Below are 26,442 nucleotides of genomic sequence, written 5' to 3'. Positions count from 1 at the left end.
CGGCCTCCGCCGGCGCCTCCCCGCGCCCGCCCGCCTCCTCCCTCCCTCAGTCCCTGCGGCTCCCCCGGCTTTCGGGGCCCGGGGGTGGCCTGTGGCGCGCGGCAGCCGCGCTGGACTGCGCCTCTTGGACCTTGAGGGGAAACATGCGTTTGGCGTGGATCGTTTTGAATTCTTAGTTTGGGGTCCCCGCCCGCCTGGCTCTTGCGCCCCGTGTGTTTTCCGTATTTTTTCTTTTTCCTTTTTCCTGATTTCCTTTTCTTCCTCTCGGTCTCCTTTTTGACTCCCTCCCCCTTTATGCTAGCCCAGCTCTACCCCGGCTGCTGAGAAGTGGGGGAGGGTCTCGGTCTCCAGGTTCCCGCCCCATCGGGGCCCGGGCGAGCATGGGTGGCAAGCAGAGCACGGCGACCCGCTCCCGGGGCCCCTTCCCGGGGGTCTCCACCGATGACAGCGCCGTGCCCCCGCCCGGAGGGGCGCCCCACTTTGGGCACTACCGGACCGGCAGCGGGGCCATGGGGCTGCGTAGCCGCTCGGTCAGCTCAGTGGCGGGCATGGGCATGGACCCCAGCACGGCCAGCGGAGTGCCCTTTGGCCTCTACACCCCCGCCTCCCGGGGGACTGGCGACTCGGAGAGGGCGCCCGGCGGCGGAGGGTCTGCGTCCGACTCCACCTATGCCCACGGTAATGGTTACCAGGAGACGGGCGGCGGTCACCATAGAGACGGGATGCTGTACCTGGGCTCCCGAGCCTCGCTGGCGGATGCTCTACCTCTGCACATCGCACCCAGGTGGTTCAGCTCGCACAGTGGTGAGTCTACCTACGGGTGCGGAGGCCTCGGAGGGTGGAGTGTAAGGGAAGGCGCGCCGGGGCACCCCACACCTCCTGTGTGCCAGGATTTGGGTATGGAGCGCACTTCTGTCTGCCTGCCCTTTGGTTCCCGATGCTAGAGGATGAATGGGATACCTCGTGTCTACAAAAGAGGATTTCCACTAGGCTGCGGAGCCCGGCGTCTTGGGACTCCAGGCGTGTGCTCACTTGTGGATGGCAGATTCACTAGAGCCTGCCCACTGAAGTCTCATTTATGGGCATCACTATCCTCAGAGAGGAGGTATCATCTGGCTTGCATCGAATCTGTCACTGCAGCGTTGTGTCTTCCTCACCTTCAACGGGGGAGGGGGTCCAATTTGACCAGAAAGTGTCTCCCAAATAGGAGTGTGAAAAAAAAAAAAAAAGAAAAATAGAATTGGGGATGACTCGTGCTTGGATGAGGGCTCTCTTGCTAGGAGAAGGGGAATGCCCAGTTTTGTCACCCTGCTGGAGATCTGTTTGGATTGTTTAAAATGGAGCAGGCAGCTGGCATAGACAGGTGTGGCTTGCTGTATAGAAGGCCTCCTGCTCTGGCTTTGCAGGACTGGGGCTTTGGTCATGCAGTAGGCTTGGCTCAGCGGCTCTCACATCCCACCATCTTTTTTCTTCAGCTTTGTGCTAAGTGCTCTGCTCTTCCTGTGAATCTGCATCTTTTCCTAACCGAGAAAGGTGGGGTACTATTGCCTGGTTGTTGGCACATGACTGGGAAAGAGGAGGATTCAAAGAATCTGGATGAATTCATTCTGTAAACTTTGGTGACATTCCAGCTGAAGACTAGAGGGGGATTTCCCAAGCTCTAGCAGGCAGGGCAGTAAAGGCCTGGCAGGCCCTTCTGGAGGAAAACTGGTCTATCTGGCTATCCTGAGAAGCCAGGTCAGGCTTCTAGAAAATTGGTCAAAAGGGGTGTGAAGCTTCTCTTTGTTAATTGGCAAGCTGAGTGAGGAACCTACATATTCAGACTCCTTTGGGTAAGTTGGGAAATGTTGCCTATTGTATAGGAGAAGGATTTCTCCTGTCCTTAGGATATTTTCTGGGAGAATCGCTGCTCTTTGAAAACAGGGTAGGCTTTTTGTATTTCTCTTTCTTCCAGCAAAGTTTCCTTTTATTTTTTGTTCTGTAAACTTTAATTTGTGAAATAATTTTGTGGAGGGCATGATGACTAGTTTAGTGTGGTACTTGGGAGTAGCTTTTGAATTATTATTAAAATGGTATTGAAGGCCAGAAAAGATGTCTGGATGTCTTTGGAGTTTCTCTGACCTGCCTGTCACTGTCCTGAAAAAGATGCATATTTGCCTTTGGCACTTTCAGGCATCTGATCAGCTTTAGAACCTTGAGATTAATCTTTCTAAGGCAGTTCAGGCCAAAAAGAGTTATCAGCTGTTTTTGTGAAGTGATTGTGGTTTTTGAAAGAACTGTCATTAGTATCTGATTTTAAACTGAAAAGCATAGGAAACAGTTTATCTAAAATCTGTGTGTAGCAAAACAAATATAATAAGGATTTCTGTGGAAGAGCAAGACAGAGGATTCTCTTTGTTAAAATTTCTTGAGTCTGTCTCCTGCTAGAAACTTCTTTATCCTTATCCCCCTACTAGTTCCATGCCTGAGTTAGAAGCCTACAAATGAGTTCCAAAATTACATGCCCCTCGAGTGTGAAGATTTAATTTTTTTCATGGAGTTGCAGTGAGGGTAGGGAGTGCCAGCAACCCAGGAGGATACAGAAAAAGTTGGAGCCTGTCAGTCTTTTATGAGGGGTATCTCTTAAGGTGTGTGTGCAGGGGTGCTGTTAATATTCTGGTAATAACATGCTGTACTGTATAGGAACATCCTGTCTTTTTGCAAGGCTTTGAGCATACACTTGTCCCCAACCAACCACATGCCAGTAGCATCCTGAAGTTCACCCCAAAATCTCTCCACAAGTTCCCAAATTCCCTTTGTGGTGAGGTTACCACTGTGATTGAGATCCCCCACCTTAGAGAGTTGTCCTTTTTCTCCATAAAGTAATTAGCTTTTCCTATGCAGTTCAGTTGAGATGAACCCTCATCTGCAGCTGTGGTTCTGTCTCACTGTACCACCAGATCATGGGATTTTCTGGGACATCCCTTTCTTTTGTTCATTGCTGCAAGGAAAGAAGTTCCTTTCTACTTTAGAACCTTTCATTCAGGCCTGAGCAGCTTTTGTAACCTTGGTTAAGATTCGAGGGTAGGGAGTTTAGTGCACAACTGACAAGATGCCTGTGGAAGCTGATACGGTACTGTTGCTTGTGTTTTCAAGGTGCTTTGGGGACTCTTCAGGGCACAGAAAACAGTCACCGAAATATATCAAAACATTGGGCTCATGCTGCTTCTGGAAATAGAATAATGAAGGGTCCAGTCTCATGTCCTGAATAGCTGTGACCTTGGGCAGGATATACATAAGCTCTCTAGCCTCATCTTTGCTATTTATTTATTTATTTATTTATTTATTTATTTATTGACAGAACCAGGGATTGAACTCAGGCCCTTGCACTTGCCAGCGAAGCACTTATTCCACTGAGCCATCTCCCTGGCCCCTCATCTTTGCTTTTTAAAAAATAGATGTGGTAATCCTCAGCAGTGACAGCCCGCAAGGGTCCCTAAAGGTTGTTCTCCAAATCCTGTGAGATGATGCCCTGCAGTCACGTGTTTTCAGGGTTCCTGTGTGCTCTGACCCTGCATATCCTGTTCCCCATGTTGGAATGCTTTTCCTTCCATTCCTCACATGGATGGCTTCTTTGAATCCTTTAGGGCTCAAATGAAAAATTCCCTAAGAAACCAGTTTTTAAACACTGGCCCATCCTTAAAAACTTGGCCTGGCCTAGTGGTGTGGCAGTGCAACCTGCAATCCCAGCTATTTGGGAGGCTGAGGCAGGAGGATTGGTAATTCAAGGCCAGTCTGGGTGAGTTAAAAGTTAGTGAGACCCAGTCTCACAATAAAAAGGGCTGAGGATATAGCTCAATGACAGTGTCCCAGGTTTAATCCCCAATATCATACCATAAACAACATCATTAACAGCAATAAAACCATCCAGGTGGCAGTCAGTACCAGGAGAGAATCACAGGAAAGGCCTTTTTGTTTTTGTGGTGTGTTACAGCCCCATCTGTTTCTGATTTCTTTTGAGATAGGGCCTCTGCTGAGTGGCCCAGACTGGCCTTGAACTTGCATTCCTCCTGCTCCAGCCTTCTGTGTGCCTGGGATTATGGGCATGGATCACCACACCCAGTGTCCTTTAGTTCTTTTTTTTGGCGGAACCGGGGATTGAACTCAGGCCCTTGCGCTTGCCAGGGAAGTGCTTATTCCACCAAGCCATCTCCCGGGCCCCTGTCCTTTAGTTCTTAACATATCTTGTGTTTTACTTATCAGTTTACTTTGTCTGCTTAATTTTGACAATTCTAAGCTCCAGGAGAACAGAATTGTCTTTTGATCGCGGCTGTATTATCTTTTGATCTTGCACTCTGCCTTGCCTAGCTCAGGTATTTCCCAGTGTGAGCTTGAGTGGTTTATGTTCCTCATCTCATCATCTTTAATCATCATTATAACTATGAGGTAAAGCTGTTACTCCCTTTTCTGTGAGGAAGTAGGTTTGGGAGAGGTTAAGATCATAAGATCAGACAGCTAGTAAGTTTTAGGTAGCAGAAGTGGGACTGGAAATGTCGGTCTTATTATTTTGTAATCCCAGCACTTAGGAGGCTGAGGCAGGAGGACTGCTATGAATTTCAAGCTAGCCCAGGCTAAATAGTGAGTGCAAGGCCAGCTTGAATTACATACATAGTGAGACCCTGTCTCAAAAAACAAAACAAAACAGAAGTAGGACTGGAGTACAGGCTTGGCCACTCCAGACCTATGCCCTGAACCTTTGCTCTCTGTGTCTAGCCTCTCATCTGGAAACAGGAGCAAAGTGGAGGTGTCCTGGGAATGTGCTGGCTGGCCAGGAGTGTAAGAGTGAGGCCCTTCTTCTGGTTGGCCTGCTGATTAACTGTGACTTTGGGCAGGTAGGTCATTAGGCCTCAGAGTCACTCTTTCTTTATCCGCAAGGTGGAGCTAATACCTGTCCTGCTTATCTTGCACAGTCATCTGGAGGGTCTTGTGAGACAGTGTTCACAGATGCCAATGGACATGTAAATGGGCGATAGAGACAACTTCTGTCACTTCTTCATGGTTGATAGGCAGAGATGTTTACAGCTGTGGGAAAGTAGCACCCAACTGGTGCTGTCTGCAGTGGGTGGGCCACGGATCATGTTGGCTTCACAGAAAAGGGCTGCCTTCTGAAGCAGTCAGGGGCCCTTCCTGTTACTGTGTAAGTGCCCCTTGTGCTGTAAGGTGACACTGCAATGCCTGCTCGTTGGCTGCTCCTCTGTAGGCCTGGGTGTTCTTTGTTGTCCTGTACATCTCAGAATGGGAGTGTCCAGATGTGAGGCGAAATGAGGAGGATCCACCATGTTGGAAGTGGGTGCCTTCTGGGTCTTCCTGTAAAATGGTGGTTTCCTGATGGTTTCCCTCTGGCTTTGTCATGTGTGTGTATACATGTCCACATTCAGAAACACACAAGCTGCTCACTATTGTCACCAGGCCATCACTTGCATCTGAGAAGAGGTGGCTTTTTTTTTTTTTTTGTGGAACCGGGGATTGAACTCAGATCCTCGCGTTTGCCAGTCAAGCGCTTATCCTACTGAGCCATCTCCCCGGTCCGAAGAGGTAGCTTTTGATAAGGCTCTGAACATGCTAGCAGGGTATCTTCCAGGTTCTATTTGGCTGCCACAGTAGGGTTCTCAAGTGACTCAGTTTTCTCTATTCTTAAATGATGAGAGAGGGTTGCCAGCTCTATTGAAATGGATCAGAAAGCCTCTTTATCTCACCGTATGTACGTGTGCTAGAGGCAATGAGCCTTTGTATGGTTTCCAAAGGAAGAGAAACATTCTGTGGTTTCCAAAGATCATGGTGTGGGTCCTACCCTGCAAAGATTCTAAATGAAGACTTTTTTTTCCCCTGTGTGTGTGTTTGTTGGTATTGTGTTTCATTTTTTGAGACAGAGTCTCACTATGCAGTCCAGGCTGGCCTTGAATTAGTAATTGTCCTGCCTGGAGTGTAGGTATTACAGGTATTTTCCCACCACGTCCAGCTAAGACTTTTTAAAGCCAAATTTTTAGTTCTCTGTTACCAAGAGAGTTTATTTTCTGTGAGGAAAGTTACCTTGAAGTATAGGTAATTTCTTGAGGTTTGTAGTTAACTATTCCTCATGAGGGTTGACAGGCATTGCAAACAATAGTGGTTCAGTACTTCAAGTGTTTGTTTTATGGGATGTGTACGTTTTGGTATTGAACAAAGACTCACCCCAAATATGTCACAGGTATTCCTTAGGACAGGCTACTTTAGTTTCTTTTGGGAGAAAGAATACAGTTCATATTTTTACAAATATGGATTTAACCCAAGCTTATTTGACTCAGAAATTTTAGTAGAATCAGTTACAAAACTAAACTTCATTTGTGACAGTTTCAAAACTGGAAAAAAAATCTTCCTAGGGCACAGTTGGTGACCTAAGTGGGATATTGGCCTCATTCCTACTAACCTTTAAGAAGGTGTTTTTACAATAGTGGGTCATTGGATTTGCCATACTAGAATCTAAAAGTTAGCCCCAAGCCTAAATCCTACCCCCTAGTCTTCTAGAATGATGGATGCATATAAATTTTAATCTGTTCCTTTTCTAGTCTGAGTCAGGGTGGTTCCTAGCACCTTGGGTATAGACTTGACTCCAGGAGAGGGACTTTCAGAGATCTGGCTCCATTCACTTCACAATCTTAACTTCTCCTACAGACACAGGTTTATCTTTGGCTCCAACAGATTGGCTCCTGTCCTTGTGCCTGTAAATAAGGAGTGAGTGGAGGCTGAAGATTGACCTTGGAGTGTAAAACAGATAAAGATCCAAGTCTAACTTTAAAGAGGCAACTGAGGGGACTGGTTTCTGGACTGATAAGACTGTTTACCTTCTGCTCTGTCTGGCTTTGCTGGTCATGGGATTACCACCTTCGTCTGTTGGGAGGCAAAAGAAAGAATACACAGCATCCTTATAAACTCTTTTACTAAAGTTAGGGGAGGCATGATAAGAATTTATAGTGTTCTTGGATCTGTAACAAAAAGGAAAATATAAATGAACTTTCCTGATTTCTGTGAATGGTTCCAAAGCATCCTTAAAGTTTACTGTGCTCCGTGTTCTCTAGGGAGCTCTCAGTAACTGAGTGACTCCCAGAATTTAGTAGAGCAGAGGACAGACCCCAGAATCTGAATTTGTAACAAAAAGTGGCCAGAAGAGTGTCAGTATCTGAAACCCAACTTGTCTTGGATTTGAGTTTTCTCTTCTAAAATGGAGAAAGAATTCTAAATGCTCTATTGGTGAATTCATTAGTATTATTTTCAGTATTACTAAACTAGTGACATATTTCCTAGGCAGAACCATACTGACCTTTTTTCTCTGTCACATCCAGGGTGTAGGTTCAGTCAGCAAGAGCATTCTTAATTAACTGATGGTTTTCTTTTATGTATAACTAAATTCTTCAACTACATAGAGGTCTGATCCAGTCTGTCTCGGTCCTGAGAGTTGAAGTTGCTCTGAACAGAAGGTCCTGTAGTTGTGGAACCATCCTCTTCCCTTCTGTGCTTGTCTTCTCTCTCGATTTTTCTTCTAAGTCCCAGATGCCTTGGGCTGCTGATGCTTTTGGAGGATTGAGTTTTGTCTGCTTTTTTGGGGGGCGGGGTGGGGGGGAAACCGGGGATTGAACTCAGGCCCTTGGGCTTGCCAGGGAAGCGCTTATTCCACTGAGCCATCTCCCTAGCCCCAAGTTTTGTCTGCTTTCATACAGGCCTTGACACATGAATCCAGACAAAGTAGTTGGAATTCCCGTTTTCCCTTTCCTCTGCCTGTGTAGAGACCTGTGGCGCTAAGGCATTTGTTTATGCAGTTGATATTTACTGACCGCTTGCAGTATGTCAGAATCTATTGTAAGTGCTGGGAATTATATTTTTATTATAAATTTGATCAGCATTGCTCCTCTTAAAAATCTTTGCTTTCTCATTCCTTAAGAGTCTATATTACAGCTGGTGGACAGTGACGGCGGCAAGCCTGTTAGTTTTCAGTGATAACAGACAACGGGCTTCAGCGTAAGGGCCATACATGGGTTCATCACCGTTGCTTTATCTTCTTTGTAAGTTTTTCTATTGAGTGAGCAAATTCAGGTGTTTGTCACGAGGCTGCTATGAAGGTATATTTTTTCTCTACTTTTTAGTTGCACTTTTTTTTTCTTCTTCTTCTTCCCTATACCCTATTTCTGGGGTGGGGCAAATGATTTTTTCCCCCCATCTAGTCAAGTATCTATTAAAAAATTCCTCATATGTCCCAGCATAAAGGATCCTCTAGAGGCTGGGCTTGGTGGCGCACAGCTGTAATCCCACAACTCTGGACACTGACTAATGCAAGAGGATCGTTGTGAGTTTGAGGCCAGCCTGGGCTACAAGGTGAGTTCAAGACCAGCCTCAACTGCATAGTGAGACCCTGCCTCAAAAAAAAGGAGAGAAGGAAAAAGAAAGATCCTCTATCTTCTCAGACTATCAACAGATCTATTTTTCAAACTCTTGCTGCTCATCCTTTCTCTCTCATCCCTAGAGTCACTTTTCTTTCTGACCATTGAGCACTGTTTTCTAGAAGCATGATTCACCACTTTTGAAATCTGTCTTTGTAAAATTTATTCCAAGTGACAAAGTATCCATAGGCCAGCCTGCTGTACCATCCATGCCATCCCTGGCCCCAGGGCGCACTGAGATGGTGAGCGAATGATACTGGGCATGGTGGTGTGCACCCGTAATCCCAGCGCTTGGGAGGCTGAAAACAAGAGAATCACTATGAGTCCTATCTGTGTAGTGAGACCCTGTAGACCCTGTACTAAATAAATTTAAAAAAGAAAAGAAAAAGAAAAAACCAGTAACCATAAGGAAAGTTCTTGGACTTTTAAGTGTAGGTCTCTGAGCTCCACAACATTGCCACTTCAGCATCCCCGCCTCTGTGAACTTGTCTTTTTTTTGCAGTACCGGGGATTGAACTCAGGGCCTTGCGCTTGCCAGGCAAGCGCTTATTCTACTGAGCTATCTCCCCGGCCCCTGTTTGTTGTTTTGAGACGGGCTTGCTCTCTAGCTGGCCTTGAGCTCATTATATAGCCCAGACTCGTCTTGAATTCACAGTGATCCTCCTGCCTCAGCCTCTGGAGTGCTAGGATTACAGGTGTGCAGGCCCCCCACTCCCTACTCCGGCCACAATTGTTTTTTATGGTGGCAAAATACATGGAGCAAGATTTAATGTCTCCTTTTTTCCACTTTTTAAGTTGGTTATACAGATTGCTGGGTTTCATTTTGGCAGTTTGTACAGGCACGTAACATACTAGGAGTATTTTTACCTCTCATCATCTGTCTTCCCCTGCCTTCCCCCTAGTTTCATATTGGAGGGGTTTAATGCATATATTTGCCCATATCCATTCCTGTTTTACCATCCCTTACAACCCCTCCCGTATTCTCTTCTTGCCTAATAGTCTTTCTTCTACTTTCTTGTCATTGTTTTTAGGTTCTACATATTGTGAAGAATGTGTAATATTTGCCCTGCTCCATTGTGTGTGTATACAACATTGTCTTTATCCATTCACCCGTTGATGGCGCCTAGGCGGGTTTCATGTCTTGACTAATGTTAGCTGTGCCCTAATAAACACGAGTATTTAGGCATCTTCACGGTATGCTGATTTTAGTTGCTGTGGGTATACAGCATGTGTCAAATGGTAGATCTAGTTTTTGTTTTTTGAGGAACTGCTGTACTGATTTCCATAGTGGCTGTACTAATTTACATTTCCACCATCAGTGTACAAGAGTCACCCCTCCCCCACACTCACCAGTATTTATTGTTTTTTTGTATTCTTGATAAAAGCTGTTCTGACTGGGATGAGATGGAATCCCAGTGTGGGTTTGCTTTGTACTTCCCCAATGGCTAAAAATGTTGCACATTTTGTCAAATCCTTATTGGCCATTTGTGTTTCTCTGGAGAAGTGTCTGTTCACATCATTTGCCCTTTTTTGTTTTGTGAGATAAGGTCTACTAAGTTTCCCTGGTTGGCCTGACATTTGTAATTCTCCTACTTCAGCCTCCTGAGGGCTAGGATCACAGGTGTGTGTGACACTACACCCAGTTCTTTCCTTACCATTTTGAAGTAAACAGTTGAAGCTGAACATGGGGGTGCCTTCCAAAAAGTGTAATTAATGCTGGGTGTGGTGCCATATGCCTATAATCTCTGGTACTCAGAGGCCAAGGCAGAATCACGAGTTTGAGACCAGCTAGCGCAGTTTAGTAAGAGCCTGTCCCAAAATAAAATATAAAAAGAATTAGAAATATATAGCTCAGTGGTGGAGCACTTGCTTTAGTATGCATGAGGCTCTGGGTTCAAGTCCTAGTACTTTCGAAACAAAATAAATTAAGTCATAATTCACCGAAAACTATTCGGAAAGTATTTACTATGGTACTGTATATTTAGTATCTATCTTTTAAACGAAAGTTGTTTTTTTACCATATGGGAAAAACTGAAATCTGGAGTTACTCAGGTGATCTGGGGCAGAGCTAGAAGGAGAATTTAGATCTCAGACCCCATTTGGGATGGTCATTTTGCCCGCATTTCTCTGTTCTTTGGAGATCTTTTATTTATTTTTATTTGCGGAACCGGGGATTGAACTCAGATCCTTGCGAATTCAGATCCTTGCGTTTGCCAGTCAAGTGCTTATCCTACTGAGCCATCTCCCTGGCCAGATGGAGATCTTTATTGTTTGCTTCCATCTCAGATAACCTTTTTTCCTGCTGACAAAGATAGCTCTCTCTAAAGAGAGCTATTAGGATTAGTTTATTCTGATGCCTAAGAACGCTGGGAATCCTACAAGAATTTGTAAAAGACCATGGGATTTCAACATAACAAATTAGCTTCCTATAATACTATTTAAAATTTTTTTGAAATCTTTTTTTATTTGGTACAGGGTCTAGCTATGCAGCTCGGACTTGTAGTGATCCTCCTGTCTCAGCCTTCTGTATGCCACCACACCTGCTTTTGGTGTCCAGCATGGCGTGCCCAGGGCTCCAGGGCCAGCATGACATGTGGCACTGGGGATCAAACCCAAGTCCTTGTGCTTGCCAAGCTATTGCTCTAATCCTTATGACACTGTTTTAATACCATTTAGATAAGTCATGCCAGGTAATTTATGCTGTCCCATGTATAAAACCATCTAAGGTACCTTTAAAAAACTGTCTTATTTTTTTTCCTAGACCTATGTGGGAGGGAACCCCACGTCTTATGTACGCTAGTTCTGACACTGAGCTGTATCATCATACCTTTTTTTTTTTTTTTTTTTTTTTGTATTTGGTGCAGGGTCTCACTATGAAGCTCAGACTGTTTTTTGTTTTTTTTTTTAAGGTTTTTTTTTGTGTGTGTGTGTGCAAGGTCTCACTACACAGCCCACATTAGTAGTGACCCTCCTGATTTCTGCCTACCCAGTGCTGGGATTACAGGCATGAACCACCACGCCCGGACTCCATTGCTGGCTGAGCGCACCCAGGGGCGGGGCTGGCGCGGCATGTAGAGCCCAGGGATCGAACCCAGGCCCCTGCGCTTACCTAAGCAAGCGCTTAGTCCACTGAGCTCTACCGCCGGCCCTGAAGCTCGCACTCTTCATCCTCCTGTTTTCAGCTTTCCCAGTGCTGGGATTACAGGTGTGTGCCACCACACCCGGTCTTGGTGGCCGGTGCAGCATATCCAGGGGCAGGGCTGGCACAGCATGTGGTGCCAGGGATCAAACTCGGTCCCTGCGCTTGCCTAAACAGGTGCTTATTCTGCTGAGCTATCTTGCTAGCCCTTGACAATTTTTGTTTGTTTTTTGAGACAGGGTCTCACTATGCAGTTCAGGCTGGCTTTGAGCTCACTTTGTAGTCCAGGCTGACCTCAAACTCATGGCTATCCTTCTGTCTCAGCCACCTGAGTGCTGGGATTACAGGTGTAAGCCTGCATGCCCAGCTAAAGAGTTTGGCGACAGTCTTGCTAAGTTGTCCAAACAAGCCTTGAACTTGTGACCCTTTGATCTCCTTCTGTCTACTGAGTAGCTGAGAGTATAAGTATGTACCATTGAGTCCAACTTTAAAATACTTGAACACTGCTCACTACTGCAGTATGAAAAGCATCCCCAAATATGCATGCATACTATAGATTATGAGATTTCTTCAGCTCTGGTCCGATATGGTTGAAACATTCACACCGCTGGAGTCAGCTGCCCTGGAGAGCTGTAGGCGAGTTTTCAGATTCACTAGCACTTGCGAGATATGTGCTCTAATAGCTGACAAGCCCAGTCATGTTGGCTGTGTTCAGTCCATTTCCTAACTCCTCTCTTAGCCTAAACGCCACATGCAACACAAAAGGATAAGCGAATCTAAACGTTTCCAGTGTTTTGAGGTATAGGAATCTCCTCTGAAGTGGCAGACCTTTGAGCAGTAGTATTGTGAGCTGTTCTATTTTACTGCAGTTTGGAAAACCTTTGGATTTCTCTACTGAAATTTGCTTGGAAAAAAAAAAAAATCTTTTAATGAAACAGTGTGAGTCACAAAGCAGCCACCCGGTCTCATAAATAGCACTTCTCAGTAAGGGGAATTTTTGGGATAGCTGTTGGAGGCGAGACTTGAGTAGGCCAGAGGCTGCCATGTCAGAAGTCTGGGGCATTCCATACTGACCCCAGTCCTGCATTCGAAGTGTAGAACAGTGGAACGGAATGGAGACTCCTGTCTCGGTGAATGGCTGCGGAAGCGTGAACCATGAGGTCAGAGTTTCAACATTCAGGATGTTTGAATGCTGCAGTATAAATAGATCATGAACTGGATCAGAGGGTCAGAGGGCCAGAAGCCATTTGCAGGCAGAACATCAGCTTACGGGTTATGGGATAGCTTCAGGGTCATGAGTGGTTTCTTTCCCTCCCTGTCTGTGCTTCCTTTTTCCATATTGTGAAGGGGAGCAGTCACCTGGCCCTGACCATGACACCACATTACAGAGTGAATTCAGACAAGCTCATCTCCAGAGCTTAGGTCTGATGTGCATAGGATGGCCTCTAGAGTAAACATCACCCAGTCACTTGTGGGATAGCGAGCAGTGAGTATTTCTAGACATCCTAAGGGCTTAGAACCCTGCGAGATTAAGGTATCAGCATCCACATCACCTACTTCAACCCAAACCTGAATTTTAAGTGTTGTCAGCTTCACTGATTTGCAGTTCTTCTGGACCCATGTCTAAATCACTATTTTATGTAAGTTACAGATACAGGAAAGCCTGAAAGGTTTTTACAACTCTTGTTAAGATTTGAAAAGCCGCGCCTGTCTCCCATGTTTTCCTGGCTTTGTACTTTTCTTCAAAGCCTTTTACCAGCCCTGAGTGTCCAGAGTTCAGTAAAGGGGAAGCAGGAAGTTGGCGTTTGATGCATAAGAGCCAGCAACACGGAATAGAGCAGAGGGCACCAGCACCAGAACAGGAGGGAGGATTGTAGGCCCCGAGGGTAGCCGGCCTGGAGAATTTCAGGGACTGCACATCATTCAGCAGCGATGACCTTTACCAAGTCCTTCAGTGAGGAAAAGGCAACAGGAATCTCTGTTGAAAGACCAGTTTTTCTTAGGTTATGTAGCAGAAAGTTAAACACTTTTATATAACAGTATCATTGTGCGGTATCCTTTGCCCAAGGAGTTTAAAGCATGTAAGCAAATGATGACTTTTGTTAAGTAGTGGGAATCACTTTCCTATCTCTGTTTTATGTGAAGATCTTCTCCTAGGTGCATCTGTGGGATCCAGGCTGGAGCCTGATGCTTCCTTTTCCTGTTCTTTTTTTTTTTTTTGGACTTTTCTCATTAATTAATTAATTAATTCATTCATTCATTCCTGTTCACTTTGTGTAATGTACTCTATGTAAAGTTCTAGTCTTGTGATTATTAAGTGGAAAAGAACAGGGGCTTGTGCTGTTTCAATTTTGGTTTCATTGCTACGTTTCAGGAAATCTGATAGTGGTGTGACTCTGAATAAGAACTCTTTGGTGATGGAATGTTTACTGAAAAATAAACTATTTTAGGAATTCAAAAGAGGTAATATTCTTAGTTAGAGGGCAGATGAATAAACATTACAGATGTATTCCTGTTTTCTCTATCCCTCCTCAAAGGTACCCATTGCCCCGAGTCCTTTTTGTTTTTGAAACAGGGTCTTGCCATGTTGTTCAGGCTTGCCTTGAAGTCACTATGTAGCTTAGGCTGGCCATGAACTTGCAGCAATATCCTGCCTCAGCCTCCCAAGTGCCAAGATTGCAGGCCATGTGCCGCCATGCAGTTGTTTTATCTGATTATATATGTTCACATTTTTCTGTATGTATGTATGTATCTGTTTGAAATATATGTTTTACCTGTTTAATTTCATATAAACTCTGTAAATTATTTCTGTCTTTCCATATCTGTATGTAGTAAATATTTCAAAAAAAGATTTCAGATATGTAAATGCATTTTACTCCTTAATGGTGCGATACATTTATTTTCACTGTTATACTCTATGATTTTACCACAAATATTGCCATCTTATTTTTCCTTCATTGGCTATGTAGTTCAGATTGGCCTTGAACTCACTGTGTAGCCCTGGCTGGCCTCATACTCAGTGATCTATCCTGCCTCAGCCTCCCAAGTGCTGGGATTATAAGCACATGCCACCACACCTGGCCTAGAATTATTTTCCATGTTTCTGTGTAAACTTCTAGGGTACATTCTTAGTCATGAAACACTTGGATCACAGGGATGTGTGTGTATATATGTCTTGAAAAAAATATATATATATTCAAGTCTTGATTAGATATTGCCCAATGGATATCTTCTGTACCAATTTATACTCCCATAATAGCATATTTCCTTGCTTTGTGTCTTTGTTAAAACTTGGTATTTTATACTTTAATTTTTGGCAAGTTCTGGTAGGTGGGAATGGTATATTGTTGTGATTTTGTTATTTAAATACTTGATAGATAAATGTAATTTATATATTAATACTTACGTTTAACCCTTATGTTTCATCTTCTGTGAAATAAACACTTGTTTATGTCTCTTACCCATGTTTGTTTGGGTGACTGCTCCTTGTCTCAATGTTTTACATAAGTTTATATTTTTGCTTTGCTTTGTTTCAGGTAAATTCTCTGTTTTGATATGTAATGCAGAAGCATCTTCTAGTTTATAATTGATTTCCCAACCTCTTGTGATGTATTGTGGTTAGCTGAATGTTAACATGACTGATATTTTCTCTTACAGTTTATGCATTTGTATGTTAAATATTTTCTTACTCTGAGGCCATAAAGCTATCATATATTTTATTTTTTAAAAAAAATTTTAGATTTTTTTGCCTTTCATATTCAAATACTTAATCCATTGAGAATTTTTTGAATAGGGTAACATAGGAATAGAGTTTCCTTTTTCCATATGAATACAGCTCTCCCAGCAGCCTACAGGGATTATAAAGTCTTTCCTTACTCCTGTGTAGAGCCTTTTTTAAAATTTATTTTTTATTTTTTTGCAGAACCAGGGATTGAACTTGTGCTTGCCAGGGAAGCACTTATTCTACTGAGCCATCTCCCCGGCCCCTGAGCCTTTTTTTTTTTTTTTTTTACCTCAGGACCTTGTGCTTGCCAGGCAGGCACTGTGCCACTGAGCTATACCCCCAGCCCTGTAGAGCCATTTTTATCCCATGTCATGTTTCTTTGTAGGCGTATTTGTTGCTGGACTGTTTTGTCACAATGATCAGTTTGTCTATCCATGTGCTAATAGAATATTTTCTAAATTGCTGTAATTTTGTGGTAGGTATTGCTGTGTGGAAGGGCAAATTCTTTCATCATATTAGATCCTTTTGCAAAACTGTGTTGGCTAACTGAAACTTTCTAGAGGACAAATAAAGGACTCTAGACAGGACCAACAAAATGAAGTACAGAGTGCCAGGAACTGCTCTGTTTATTGCTGGTATTCTTCCTTAATGACAGGACATCTGGTAGACCCACCCTAATGGGCAGCTTCACATTTTTTCCTCTACTATATTACACAAACAATAACATTTCTCTGTGTCTTTGTATTGCAAACAACAGAATAAACAGTTCTGTATGTTACAGACAACAATAAAACAACAAAAACTGCTTAGCTATTTTTGGCACTTAATGCTTTCAGATAAATTTTAGAATCAGCTTTGTTAACTTCTATGAGAAAAGCACTGTTAGGATGTTTCTTGGAATTACATTGAATTTATCACTTGCTGTCTTTATAAAATTGACCATGAATCTAATATAAGTGGCTTTACAGATACAAGAATCTAATTTTTTATGAGTTTTAAAACCCTTTAAATGATTTCAGACTTGCAGAAAACTTGTACAACGTCTGTAAATATGAGTTGCGTATCTTTTGCTAGAATCCTCAGATGTTACCAGAAAGGCAAAATGTTGACATTTATTAATTTCTTGGCTCCACACAGTAGGTTAAGGTCTTCATAAATGAAACTTCTCAAGTCTGAAAAGCCTGCATTGATTGGCTCCCCCCCCCCCCCAATGACAGAGCCTCGTGATCTTAAAAGTGACATGGGGTCTGAAGAGGCGGCTAGGCCTAGTACCCATATCTCCTTTAATCAGGGTTGATCTGTGTCCTTGTGTGAACCACAGTAGGCCTGCTGCCACCCTCTTCTTCCAAGGGTTGTGCTTTGTGCCATTCTTTTGAAAGAGGGCTTTTGCCTCTCCATGGAGGGTGTTGTCAGACAGCTGTAGGCAGAACTTCAGATCAGCAGGCCTCAGGGCAGCATGCAAATGGCTTCTGGAAGCCAGAGGGAGAGGCCTTTGCTTTCTGTCTTTTTTTTTTTTTTTTTTTTTTTTTGCAGAACCAGGGATTGAACTCAGGCCCTTGTGCTTGCCAGGGAAGCACTTATTCCACTGAGCCATCTCCCCGGCCCCCAGCCTTTGCTTTCTGTTGGGAGAGGCAGTGCGGGATAGTGGTGAAGCTCACAGTCTTGGTGCCCCACTGCCTTAGGTGTGGACACTAGTGTTGATGATCTTTAGTTTTGAAATCTTGGGGAAATAAAGGATAATCTAACAGCCTTGTGCTTAATTTCTTTACCTCTAAAGTACAGCTAACAGTAATAATAATGATAATAATTCTTATATATTTACTATTGTATGAATTAAATGAGTTTATAGGCATATCCATGTCACTTAAAAAGGTACCTAGTATGTAGTCTATGATCAGTAACCATAAACTCGTAATATTTAATGTCGTGAGACAAAGCTTTATCATTTTATTTTTAAAGTCTTGAATCTTTGGCCATTCACTAGATGTACCCTATAGTTTTTTTGGCTATTACTGTCAGTAGTAGTTTTTTGCAATTTTCATAGTTATTTCTGGTTTCTCATATAATCTTTAGACTTGTTGGCCACTCATAGATCTGACAGTTTTATTTTCTTTTTCTTGTTTGAAGTCCTGGGCATCAAACCTAGGAACTTGTCATGGGAGGCAAGAACCTCTGCCATGAGCTACTTTCCTAGCCCAGGTCTGGTAGTCTGAACGCAAAGCATCATCATAGAAATCCATGTACATCATACCCTCTGGAAATGACTTTCACTTTCTTTTTTCTAAAAATAATTTATTAATTAACTGATTTGGTACAGGGTCTTGCTGTGCAGCTCGGGCTCAAGTGATCCTCCTGTCCCAGCTTCCCCAGCTCTGGGATTACAGGCGTGCACCACCATGCTGGGTCTTGGTGGCTGGCCCAGTGTGCCTGGGATTCCAGGGCTGGCACAGCAGGCGGTACTGGGGACCAAACCTGGGTCCTTGTACTTGCCAGGCAGGTGCTTAGACCACTGAACTATGTCTCCAGCCCACTTCCATTTTTCTAATCCTTTCATGTGTGACTTCTTTTTCCTTATGATTTCTAGTCAGGGGTGGTGACAGAGGAGTATAATTTCAAAACTCAGGAGCTGAGACAGGCAGAATGAGACTTCAAGGCTAACCTGAGATACATAATGAGGTCTTCTTTCATTATAAAACAAAAACCAAAAGATTGTTGAACCACTGAGATGGTACGTACCTGTAATCCAAGGTACTATGGAGCTGACACAGAAAGATCACAAGCTTGAGGCCAGCCTGGGCAACATAGTGAGGCCCTGTTTTCGTATAGAAAATAAAACAGGCTAAAGATATAACTCAGTGCCATCTCCATTATCCCTTGCCCACATGGTGGTTGGTTCCTCCAGTAGAAAGTTCACTAGAATCTATAATCATGGAATCTTTATTTTCCCCCAAACTTAATGGGACTGTTCCTTACATCAGAAGTATTGTATACGGTTTTTCTCATATAGCCTTTACTTTCTTCTATTCCTAGTTGACCAAATTGGGTATCACAGATATTTTGTTAGACATTTCCCGCATTTATTTACACAGTCTTCTTTCATTTGTGAGCTGAATTACACACACGCGCGCGCGCACACACACACACACACACACACACTCATCTTCCTTTATGTATTTAGTACAGAGTCTCACTGTGCAGCTCAGACTCGTGATCATCCTGTTTTCAGCCTCCAGCGCTGGGACTATAGGCGTGCACCACCCTGTCTGGACTCGGGCACTGGCTCAGCATGCCCCGGGGGCAGGGCTGGAGCAGTGTGTGCGATCGGGTATTGAACTCTGGTGCCTGCTCTTGCCAAATCAGGCACTTAGTCCACTGAGCTATCTCTCTGTCCCTGAGCTGAATTATATTAATAGAGTTTAAAAAATGTTGAAGTGCCCTAGTATTCATGAAATAAATTATTTGGTTGTGAATTTGTTCTGCTCAGCTAAGCTCTTCCTATCTTTCTAACATTTATTTTTTATTTTTATTTTTTGCGGACCCGGGAATTGAACTCAGGCCCTTGCACTTGCTAGGGAAGCACTTATTCCACTGAGCCATCTCCCTGGCCCCTGTCTTTCTAACATTTAATAAGTTAATATTCTCTCTCTCTCTCTTTTTCTTTTTTTCTGAGACATGGTCTTGCTATGTAGTTCAGGCTGGTCTTAAACTTACTTTGGAGCCCAAGCTGACCTTGAATTTGGGGAGTGGTCCTCCTGCCTTAGCCTCCACGTGCTGGGATTATAGGTATGTGCCACCACAGCAGCTTAATAACTTCCTTTTGGATATCTGGGCATGCTGTGAAACTTTACTCATGATTTTTTTTTTTTTTATGGGTCTATGTTTTTAATCATCTGGGATCCTAATACAATATCATGCTGATGAAATATTAAATAAATGTTTACAGCATGAATAAGGAACATTATTACACTAGTTCACTGTTTCAAAATGAACTGGAAAAGCAACAACAGAAAAATAAAGCAATTAGGTTGATTTAGATGCCAGAGCACATACTAGTGCTATATGTGTGCTATAGTTCTCCTGTCCCTTCATCCACTTTCTCCTTATTAGATAGCAGTTGTACCAAAATTGACAACTGTTTTCCAGGAATGGTAGGAGAATGAATATAAAGTCATTTCAGTAAGTTAAGACACGAGGGCTGAGCGTCTTCTGAGGGCGTACTCACAGGAATGTTGCCAGCAGTAGCCCTGGCTCCAAATCTGGCACCTGCATCAGACCCTCTTCCCCAGCACTGTTTACCCAGGAGGATAGATGGACCCAACTGGATAATAAGCCATAGGAACCGTAGAACCTCGGAGCCCAACAGCCACAAACTGGGCCATGAGAAAGTACAGAGGTGCCAGGAAATGCAGCTGATGCGGTAGGAACTGTGGCGGCCTCTGGATGCCCAAAGCTTGGACTGTAGAACTCTGAGTAGGCAGGTGGAGCATCAGAATAGGGGGGAGCCTAAGGAAGAGTCTAGGTCTGAGGGAGGCTAGATTCCCAGGAGGCTGCACGGGGTAGGTTGGCTGTGTTGGATATTGACCTTTGCCGTTCATGCTGTGTGCGGGTCCTGTTCAACTCAGCGTCGTGGATGGTTATTTTTTCATGCTCTTCCTGTTCAGAGTCACTTCCATGTCACCCTTAATTTTGTTTTCATCACTATCTTTTTCTTTTCTTATTAAGATTAATGTAGCCTTTTAAAAGGAGCTGAGAAATGCATGTTAGTACTTTTCTAGAAGAATTTGTATAAGGGTATATTAATGTTCTGGTTACAAACAGATGGCATACTCAGAGAGGTAATTGAATCAAGTTTAATGAAGAGACAGTTTACAAGGTGTGGGCAGGCTGAAAGGAGCTCGCAGCGGATGATGGGTGAAGCCAGTGCCCCAGTGGGAAGCTGTTGTCATCTCCAAATCTGGAGGGTGAGGGAAAGGAGGTGTTTTTTTTTAGACCTGGGGAGAATCATAAGCTGAAAGAGATGTCCTACAGGAGCATGGGCTGACATTGAAAAATAAATTCATTGTGTTTGGTGCCCAGTATGACAAAAAAGAAAAAAGAAATCCTGGCCAGGCACAGAGGGAGCCCAATATGAACACCCCACCTCTCCACCACTGCGTCCTCTAGTCTGCTGCGGGTGCTTCCTGTTGGCCAAACCCACCGGAAGTTTAGGAGGCAGAGGAACCTCAGCCCGGAGCATCAGCCTCAGGGCACCAGAGCACAGTGGACAGAAGTCTGCACAAGACAAGCTGAGCCAGGTGGAGAATTGGTACTTTGAAAGTGTGGCAGTACTCACATGTGAAATTTCCTGTAACTCTGTTCCTGGGACTTGCTAAGTGAGTAGGTTTTTGTCTGATTCAAGTTCTTTTATATTATTGGCCTGCTGAGGTTTTCTTCAACAGGTTTTCTTCCTCCTTTTTCTTTTTTCTTCTTCTGCTGTACTGGGCACCAAACCTAGGGGCAAAATGCTAGGCAAGCGCTCTTCCCTGGGCACTGTAGCCCACCCCTGGGTCAGTTTGCTAAGGCACGCATTTCAAGGCAGCCTCTGCTTATCATGTCCCCGTTTTCATTCCTTACGTTTGTTTATATATTTTTTTATTCTTGTTCAGTCTTGCCAGAGGTCTATTTTATTATTTTCAAAAGACTAGTGTTTGAGCTGGGCCTGGTGGTGCATACCTGTCTCCTAGCATTGGGGAGGCTGAGAGAAGAGGATTGTGAGTTGGAGACCAGTCTGGGCTGTGTGGTGAGTTGGAGGCTGGCCTGCACTAACTGAGATCATGCCTAAAAAACAAACAAACAACAACAACAACAACAAAACCAGCCCCCAAAAGCAACAACAAAAGGACTAGTTTTTTTAATTTGCCTTTTAAGTGTATTTTGTCTTCCACTTTTCTTTGGCTTACTGTGTTTTTCTGTTGTCTGGTTTTGTCTGTCTGACTTTGCACTAGAAGTTCCCTTTGAGTACTTTTTTAAGTAGATCTCAGAATTTATGATCTGTGGTGTTTTCCGTATCATTTAGCTCTAAGTAAGTTTTAGTTTCTGTTATGGGTTGTTGTGTCATGAGTTATATATAATTTTTAAATTTTAAAACTTTTTGAAGTTGGCTTCTAATTTAATCACATGCTATGTAGTCACCGAACAGTTTATGTGAGGGTTTTTTTGTTTTGTTTTTTTTCAATACTGGGGATCGAACTCTGGACTTTTCTCTTGTCAGGCTGGTGCTTCAGCTGCTTAGCTATCTCCTTGGCCTGATACTTGACTTATGGCATGTGTAAGTCAGATTGCAAAAGTATTTCATTTGTGCTTGAGAAGGTTGTATTTCTTTTCTTTTTCTTTTTGCGGAACTGGGGATTGAACTCAGGCCCTTATGCTTGCCAGGCAAGCACTTATTCTACTGAGCCATCTCCCTGGCCCAAGAAGGTTGTATTTCAAAGGGTGAGTGAAGTTGGGTTCTTTATATCCTTAGATCAAGCTTATTAGTTGTGTTGTTCAAATCTTATTAAACTTTGGTGTTCCTAATCTACTCACTTCTAAGAGAATGATGTTAAAAATCTCACAGTGACTACGAAGTTGTCGGTGCCTCATGATTTACAGATTTTTCTTTTTTTTTTTTTGTATTTTTAGGGAAGGGCCTACAGGTCTCACTACTAGATCAGACTCATAGTGATCCGCCTGTTTACAGCCTCCCAAGAGCTGGGATTACAGGTGCGCCACCACGCCCAGTCTCAACTTCTGTCTCAGTGCACCCCGGGGACAGGGCCGGCACGGCAGGCCTGGGGATCGAACCCCCAATTTTTCTTTTTGATTTGAAGATACTGTAAGTAGTTTGTATCTTCTGGGAAAATTATTTTTCTACAGAGCTTGTTTTGTTGTTGTTGTTCTAGGGATTAAGCACAGGGTCTTTGCACATCCCCCGCCGTTTTTACTGTTTTTATTTTGGCGATAAGGTTTTGTCAAGTCACTAAATTGTGCCAGCTGGTATCTTAAACTCACGACTATCTTACCACTGCCTCCCAAGTGCTGGGATTATAGGTGTGCACCACCATGCCTGGCTCCAACTATCTTGTGGTTGACAATTTAAATAAAAAATGCTGTGGCTACAATTGTGCTGTTTCAATATTTTATGTAGTATTTTATTATATATCTTATCAAGTATATTATTAGTTGATATCTAACTTTGCTAGACATATGTTCTGTTTGCGTTTGGCTTCCTCTCCTGTCTCCCATTAGTGTCTCCGGGTTTTTGTCATCCTGTCCTTCCATCCATACCTTTCTCTCTTCCCCACTATCTGGAAGCTTTCAATTCTTTTAGAAGCACCGCTTAAATTTCTGGCCTGCATACTTCAGTGAAATGTAAAGTTAAATCATTATCTTCACTCTCTTCCTGAATAAGAACCCACAGTTTGTCTTACACATTGCTTTGTTTCAGTGTTACAATTCCACTTTGTTTTCATATCCTAGAATTAATTGTTGCTGTTCTTTGATAACGTCTGCTTGTTTGGACTCACCCGCCTGCCCACCCCCTTCTCTGCCTGCCACCCCCTTCTTCCATCGTATTTCATCTTTTTGAGCTTTTTTCATGTACCAGAGGTAGGCTCTAACTTCTTTTTTAACTCTACTAGTGTTAAATTCGTTTTTTTCCTTGCCTAAACATGTTTTGTCATAACTATTAGATAATTTAACTGGATATAAAAATTAGATTTGCAGTTACTTTTTTAAAGCAATAATTAGACAAGGTAACCCTGTTTCATCTTCTAGCATTTTATTATTTTTATTTTATTTTTTATTTAGTAGAGGGTCTACAGGGTCTCACTATGTAGATTGGACTCATAGTGATCCTCCCAACCAGTGTTCAGCCTCCCAAGCTCTGGGATTACGGGCACGCACCACCGTGCTCAGTCTTAATCACTGTCTCAGCGCACCCAGGGTGTGGGGCTGGCATAACAATCCTGGGATCAAACCCCAGCCATTGAGCTCTGCTTAAGCAGGTGCTTTAGTCCGCTGAGCTATCTGGCCAGCCCTAGCAGTTTATTTTTATTTTTTAATCTTTTATTTATTTATTTGGTACAGTCTCACTATGCAGTTTTGACTCATAGTGATCTTCCTGTCTCAGTCTCCCCAGCTCAGGGATTACAGGTATATGCCACCATGCCCAGTTTCAGTGGCCAGCACAGCATGCCTGGAGCTCCAGGGCCAGCACGGCATGAGGTACTGGGGATCGAACCTGGGTCCTTGCACTTGCCGGGCAGGCACTTAGACTGCTGAGCTGTCTCCCCAGCCCTTCTAGATTTTGTTGCAGTAGAGAAATTTGCTTCTCAACTCTGAGAGCTAATCTTTTTTATTCGCTTAGCTGCTTTCTTATCTTTTTGTTAAGGGCATTCTGCACAAATTTCTGTCTTGTGTTCCTGTTTGATTTACTTGTATATGTTCTGCTTGCTGTTTGTCCTTGAATATGAATTTCATGTCTTTCAGATCATCTGACAGATTCTCATTCATTTATACCTCCCAATTTTGCCTTTCTTTTATCTTATTCCATTTCTCTCTTTGGAACTCTTGGATGCCAGATAATTGGATTTGCTTATTCTATTGCTACTTCATGTTTCTGAAACTTTTTTCCAGTTCTTTCTGCCGTACCCTGGGTAGTTTCTTATCTCTTTCAATACTTTCATTCTTCACTTACTTTTAATCTGTGCACTGAGTTCTATATTTCATCAAACTACATTTTACATTTCTTAAAATAACTTAGTTGTTTGCCTGTTGCCTTTGATTGTGTAAAAACAAAGAAAAACAAGCAAATTACCATGCGTACATTTTTCTTGTTGGCCTTGTTGGGAAAGTGAAATCGATAGTGCTTTCTGTTATGTTCTCTTCCTGCTCAAAAATTCCCTGGGGACTTATCATTCGGGCATCATACTGTTGAGCAAACATACACTATGGACCAGGAGGCAGGAAGCTGGAGCCCAGCATCACTTTGTGTGCCGCGCCCAGAGCAGAGCAGCTCCTGAGTCCTGCCAGGAAACCTTTCAGAGTTGTACCCTTTGGAGCGCACAGCTGTGGCAGAGACCTTGTTTCTATGACAACTGAAGGCTTAACTCTTCCTGTCTTCTCAGAATTGACTTGATAAAATTTTAGTGCAGTCCACATTCTAGACAGACTGATTCATTCTTTTCTCACTGTACAATCCAGTAAGTAGCCACTAGCCACAGGTGGATATTTAACTTTCAATTAATTAAAACTGGTAAAAATGTAAAATTCCATTTCTTACATAGTTGCATTTTCAAGGCTTAGTACCCACACATGGCTAGTGAGTAACTGTGATCAGACAGCACACGTAAGGGATGCTGGTCATCACTGTAGAAAGTTCTGTTGGAAAGGTCTTCTGGAAAGTGCTGTTCTAACCGCTTCCATAGTAGTAGACACAATCAGTCAGTGTGTTGGTTCAGAAAATGGATCAAGAGAACCTGATGCTCTCCAGAATCTGGAAGGTTCTCTTTAGAGCTACTGCAATTGTACACCATCTTTGTGTAGGAAGAGTTCAGAGATGGTGCTGCAGTCTGAGAATGATTTGGGAACCATTGGTGATTCCCAGTTCTAGTCGTCTTACCAAAATTTGGTACCATGAGAAGAAGGGAAAACAGGCAAATAGAAAGATAGATGAGCTCTCAAATAAGCTCTGAGGAAAATGGAGGAAAAAATTGTGCGTATGTTTATGATTTTTACACAACTATCTTTAAGCTGAGAATAGGGAGGTTAGGTTTGTGAAGTGACTGGAGAAAACTAAGATCTTACTGATAGGTTACAGGTAGAAGGAAAAAGGGAAAGGGCCTTGATTTTCTTTGAGGACATAGGGAGAATTTGCGGAAGATGAGGAATTCTCTTGATTGGAACAAAGGGAGGCTGAGGCTTTTACAGCCTTTTGTCAGGGGTGGAGTTTGAAGGGGATGTTTAGATATACTGGAAGAGCTGATTGGGGGTCTTCCCTGAGGTGGTGGGAAGGGTGAAAGGAAATTATACCCTGGGCTGAGATGGAGGAGAAAAGGGAAGGTGGTCTTGGGAAGACGGGCTTTGGTTTACGGGCTTCAGCCACAGTAGATGGCCACCATGATGATTTAGCAGTTTATACTAGGGCCAGAACCTGTCACTTACTACCTGAAATTTGACTCAAATTGGAAATTCCTTGTAATGAAGTCAGCATTTCTCTCCAGCCCCTTAAGCTGCCATCTCATTCTCCTTTAGTTTCTATAGAACAGTTAAAGGATCTAAAGAAAATGCACCTCTCCCCCTCAGTATAGGGTGGCTTGTGTCAGTTCAGTGACTAGAGACAAACCACAGTTAAGAATAATGTGGGTCACACCACAGTGTGGGTCCTTGGCCCCGCAGGCTGCGCAGAAAGGGAAGAACTACTGACTCAGACAGAATGCAGCTTGCTTCACTTTTCATAGAGCTCTGCAGAGACTCTAGGCCCTTTTCAGCACAGTACTCCAAATGCCCACGGTCCATGCAAACCACCGGGGTTGACATGTGAGACGAAGCGTGCTAGCTGCCATTTGTTATGGATTTGGGAGTTGGAGTTGCTACACAGAGAGAGGGTATTGTTGCTGATTACAGAATGCCTATTATGAGCCAAATGTGTTTTTTTTTTTTTTTTGGTTAGCTCAGGCTGCCTTAAGGAAGGCGGTTCGATCCCCAGCTCCACAAGCCGCACCAGATCCACCCTTAAGGTTATCTCCCCAACCCTGAATTTGTAGTTTCTATGTTAGTGGTTTCTGTTTTTCAAAGCAAATCTGGAACCAGAGTTTCTCTCTAGTATTTCCTGATTATAAAAATAATCAGAGTATGGGGCTGGGAAGATAGCTCAGTACAATAAGTGCTTGCCTTGCAAGCCCAGAACCTGAGTTCAATCCCTGGTTCCAGGAAAAAAAAAAATCAGAGTATTCACTGTAAAAATTTCAGAGTAGGGCCAGAGATATAGCTCAGCGGCATAGTGCCTGCCTGGTAAACACAAGATTGTGAGTTGGATTCCCGGTACCCAAAAACCAAACAAAAAAATTCAAAGTAATGTAGGAAATGAAAGCCTTCCTCCCTTCATGATC

General features: G+C 43.3%; 1 protein-coding gene across 1 annotated transcript in view; it reads left to right on the top strand.

Annotated features, from left to right (window-relative positions):
* Positions 1–6: 6 nt before the first annotated feature.
* Positions 7–26,442, top strand: part of Znrf1 (zinc and ring finger 1) — a 106,993-nt gene continuing 80,557 nt past the window's right edge. The window contains exon 1 of the mRNA XM_023709373.1: positions 7–804. Coding sequence (XP_023565141.1) covers positions 381–804 — 424 coding nt within the window. The 5' untranslated portion in view covers positions 7–380. The remainder of the gene's footprint in view (positions 805–26,442) is intronic.

The sequence above is a fragment of the Octodon degus genome, unplaced genomic scaffold, assembly GCF_000260255.1.
Source record: "Octodon degus isolate 3935 unplaced genomic scaffold, OctDeg1.0 scaffold00011, whole genome shotgun sequence".
Classification (NCBI taxonomy): domain Eukaryota; kingdom Metazoa; phylum Chordata; class Mammalia; order Rodentia; family Octodontidae; genus Octodon; species Octodon degus.
This window is presented reverse-complemented; position numbering and strand designations above follow the sequence as displayed.